This window comes from Chenopodium quinoa, unplaced genomic scaffold, assembly GCF_001683475.1.
Source record: "Chenopodium quinoa cultivar QQ74 unplaced genomic scaffold, ASM168347v1, whole genome shotgun sequence".
In the NCBI taxonomy this organism is placed as follows: domain Eukaryota; kingdom Viridiplantae; phylum Streptophyta; class Magnoliopsida; order Caryophyllales; family Amaranthaceae; genus Chenopodium; species Chenopodium quinoa.
The window spans coordinates 912773-916891 of record NW_018742467.1 but is presented as its reverse complement, the minus strand read 5'-3'; the positions used below and the strand labels follow the sequence as shown (position 1 = coordinate 916891).

Here is a 4119-nt window from a genome sequence, read left to right as displayed (position 1 = left end):
ATTGGGTGGAAAAAGGAGAAAAAATGATGGAATATGGGTCATTAAATGTCTCTTATGCAATATAATAATTCGGCAAAAGGTAGCTTTTTACAACATTAATTATTTAATAAGGTAGTTTCTTATAACATCTATTGTTTAAAAGGTATTTTTTTACAACATTTTTTTATTAGGTAGTTTTTCACAAAAACTTATTTATATAAGACAGTTCTTCACAAAAAGTCCTTTAATTTATTTAATTATTTATAAAGCTTTTAAATTAAAATACAAAAGTAAACTTTGTATGAATGAGATGAGATATGGTATATAGCATCAATTTTTGACATAACGGTATATATCATCTTGATAAGGTAAACTTTAATTTATTTCTAACAGACCTTTGGTGGGTGATTCTTAAGAAGGATTAAAATAAAAACTCATGCATCGATCATAAGGTAAGAATTATGATTTTTAATCTCTTACATGAAGATAATTCATGAAGAGACAATTAATAACAATGATAAAGTCCAAAATTGGTTTGTAAAGCAATACACGGAATGCAGATATAGTTCAAGCCCAAGGGCCTTGCTTTTGAAAAAAGTTTAGGCCTAAGGTCTATAATTTTATGTTACATGTCAAAGGAACTATATATCTAATTATAATGATACGAGACTATTCTCAACTAAAATCAACATAATAAAAAAAAAATTAAGTAAAAATAAAAAAACATTAATTATTATAAATCAAACAAACTATTAGAAGAAACTAGTTTTTAAACTTCTGGTCTTAAAACAACTAAACAATTCTCTTATATATTACAATAGAGGGCTATAGTTGCTTAAACTGGCCTTTTAAATACAACTTTTAAAGTATTAACAACATTATTTACCATTTTAGTAGCCTTTGATGGCTTATCACCCACATATATTGTATCCAATGAGCTACAAGCTAGTACCTGAAAGGCTACGGTAATTAAAGAACCACCTAAATGTGTAACACTCGAACTGGCTGATGGTGCAGCTCTTCCACCAATAACATTAGGTGTGATCGCAAAACCAGAGGCAAGAATTGGAATACTTGAGCAGTCCATGCCATTAGTTACTCCTATCATGTTTTGTTCGTTGATTGCTGCATATACTATTAACGATTCATACGGTCCTGTCATGATTTCTTGAAAGATCATTTCACTTCTCTCATTAGGATTCATAGGCTGCTTGACATGTCAAAAAAGATAATTGCAATTAACTTATCGATGGCAAAAAGAATCGCGTAATATGCAAGAAGCAAAAAAAAAAAAAAAAAAAAAAAAAAAAAAAAAAAAAAAATTCAAACTAAAAATTTTTGAGGTGATTTTTAAATAAACAATAATTCATATATTAATTTTATAATTTTTTTGGCTAATATGTATAATAATTATCAATTTAACCTAGTTAAGCATATAATTGTTTATAATTTTAAGTTAGTTTTTAATGTTAAGAAAACTACCATTAGTAACATACATACTAAACTGTGACGTTTTAGGCAGTTGTAAGAATTTTAACACATGCTACACAATCCCTAAATAAAAATAAAAAAATCTTACCTTAGAAATTCCGTTAGGCAGTTGTTCAATCATCCATCCAGATGGATGCTTCCAATAATGAATCGGGGCATTATGATAAGTACCTCCAAACATATTATAGGAAACATTTACGATAACCCATAAACCGGTCTTAATTTCTTGGCAATGTTGAAGTAATGTATATTCCCTTGGCCGATTTATTGGTGGTAAACTATGCATTTTCTTGTAAACCTGCATTAATTCTTCTGATTTAGTTAAAAAACAGTTAATGAAATATTTCTAGGACTTGATGTTACTACAAGAGGACATATTACCAGCTGTAGGGAGCCACTTCGATTATCTAATGAACCAGCTTCTATTACACTAACAGTTGTTGCTTTCGAAATAATGGTAGGAAAGTTATCAACCCATTGATCCTACAAAATTAGAATGAAAACTAGAGTAAATGAAACTTTAAATAAATTGATTTCATAATTAAATACTTTCTCTGTTTCACAAATATTGCAACTAGGATGAAATTACGCATCCCAAAACACATTTTATACGATAAATATCTATATAAATATAAGAATAAAATTTATAAAAAGTTGATATTGCGAAAGGATTGTATGAGACGAATCTAACAAAACCTCACATGACTATATTTTACTTAACATATAAATCAAATCATAATTTGTGGTCAAATAAACATGATGAATAGTGCAAAACTCCAGTTGTTGCAATATTACTAGAACGGAGGAAGTATATAAAAAGGATAAAGGAAAGATTTTTGAACTTACTGAATCTAAGAGGAGATCAACTAGCACTTTGGCATTCATGGTAACTATATCAGAATACTTTGAGTACTCCACTCTTGATTTTGGATCCCTTTGTATTTTAGACCCATAATAAAATTTGTCATAGTTGTTACTATCAAACTCATAATTCCCATTGTTTTGAAATTTTATCCAAAAGGGATTATCATTGATTAAATGATCAATGAGCTCTTCCATGGCACGTGCCGCATTCTTAGCCATAACTATCTTTTCAAACTCTGGATGAGCATTTAGCAAGTTAACAGAGTCAAGATTGTCAACATTGCCATTTTTAGCCAAATAATCAATTGTAGAGATAAGGTTGTCACTTCCACTTGGTATGTTGCATGCCAAACTTAATTCAGGATTACCAATGAAATTTTCTATGAGATTTGTCACCCTTCCAATCTGCATAAAACATTAATGTTTAAAGGGTAATATTCTTAATGTATGATGGATATCTTAATTTAATTGAGTTAACTTCCTATGTAATAAACATCAAGATTTGCCAAAAGTAGAAATTACGATGTCTTGTTGTATCTAAGAATAGGTAGGACAAGAAATAGGATGTTTTCATATATATCTAATCAAAATATTTTCATGTGTAAAAACGTTAAATTTTTATACATATTTTACAATAGTTTTTTATTTGCAATTAAACTACGTTTTATTTGACTTATCAATATTAATTCAGACATAAATGAATACAAGTACGTAGTATATGCGTTTTATTGAAGAAGCATTAAAATCAAATAACAAAAATGAGGACAATTTACTCACTCACAATATTTATATATAAGGTATATAAGAGTTCCTACACTAATATATAAGACTTATGAAAGAGTTGAGACGTTTAGAACCTTCATATGTTTTTTTTTTTTCTCTTTTTTCTTTTTTGTGTGCAACACTTCCAACATTTTCTCAAGTTAACATTGTATGAAAATCATTTTACACTAATATATACTATTGTGACAATCACGTAAATACATTAATTCATGGTTGTATTCATGGAATTGTTATGTGTTGTTAGTTAGACAAATTTAATTAGGAATAACTAAACACAACTAAATACGCAGAACGTACACTTTGCTTTATCTCTTTGTTTTCTAATTGCAAATTCTGATGAATTCTAGACTCTAGTATTGTCATTCCAAGAGGGCAGACCTTGACAAGAACGACATACCATGGTATTTAGTGCTTCCCGGATAGCACTGTTCTCACATTGAATGCGATCGTTCTTCGAACGCAATAAAATATTTTCATAATGCTCATTTTGCAACAGACAAAAAAAAAAAAAAAAAAAAAAAAAAAAAAAAAAAAAAGAGGGGGTCTTAAATTAAACATACGAGTTACGAGTACACATATATAGCAAAAACTTTATCTTAAAAAAAAAGATAAAGGTATGAAAGAAATGTCAACCTGTATTTGAGTTCTCTTGTTCTCGAACCAATATTTTATATTTATAGGCTCCAATCCTAATTCCATCCCCAGTAGGTGCTGTTGATTTTCATCTGGATATGGATATCCCTGGTAAAATCTTATTTGACAAGAAAAAAAGCTAGTCATTATTGTAAATCTAGTTATATAACAATTTTGATAAAATTTGGCAATTTGAAAAAAAAAAAAAAAAGGCATAAATTGTTTTGATTTAACCATACATTTTTTTCACAAAATGGGCTTAATATTTTGTGCTCATTTGACAACATTTTTCAAGTTATTTGATAACAACTATTTGAATTAAGTTGATAGAATTAAGAGAACTAGAATTACTGTACCAAATATGATTAG

At 28.4% G+C, this 4119-nt stretch overlaps 1 protein-coding gene across 1 annotated transcript; it reads right to left on the bottom strand.

Annotated features, from left to right (window-relative positions):
• Positions 1–814: 814 nt before the first annotated feature.
• On the bottom strand, positions 815–3897 carry LOC110719028 (homeobox-leucine zipper protein ROC8-like). The gene is made up of 5 exons (XM_021897943.1): positions 3751–3897; positions 2317–2739; positions 1852–1953; positions 1559–1768; positions 815–1186 (listed from the first exon to the last, which is right to left on the bottom strand). Exons 1-5 carry the CDS (start codon positions 3895–3897, stop codon positions 815–817), a joined length of 1254 nt encoding a protein of 417 aa, XP_021753635.1.
• Positions 3898–4119: the final 222 nt, after the last annotated feature.

Coding starts and splice junctions, on each gene's coding strand:
- LOC110719028 (XM_021897943.1), bottom strand. CDS start 3,897: ATGACTAGCTTTTTTTCTTGTCAAATAAGATTTTACCAGGGATATCCA. Junction 1,954..2,316: donor TTGATCTCCTCTTAGATTCA/GTAAGTTCAAAA, acceptor CTAATTTTGTAG/GATCAATGGGTTGATAACTT. Junction 1,769..1,851: donor GAAGTGGCTCCCTACAGCTG/GTAATATGTCCT, acceptor GAATTAATGCAG/GTTTACAAGAAAATGCATAG.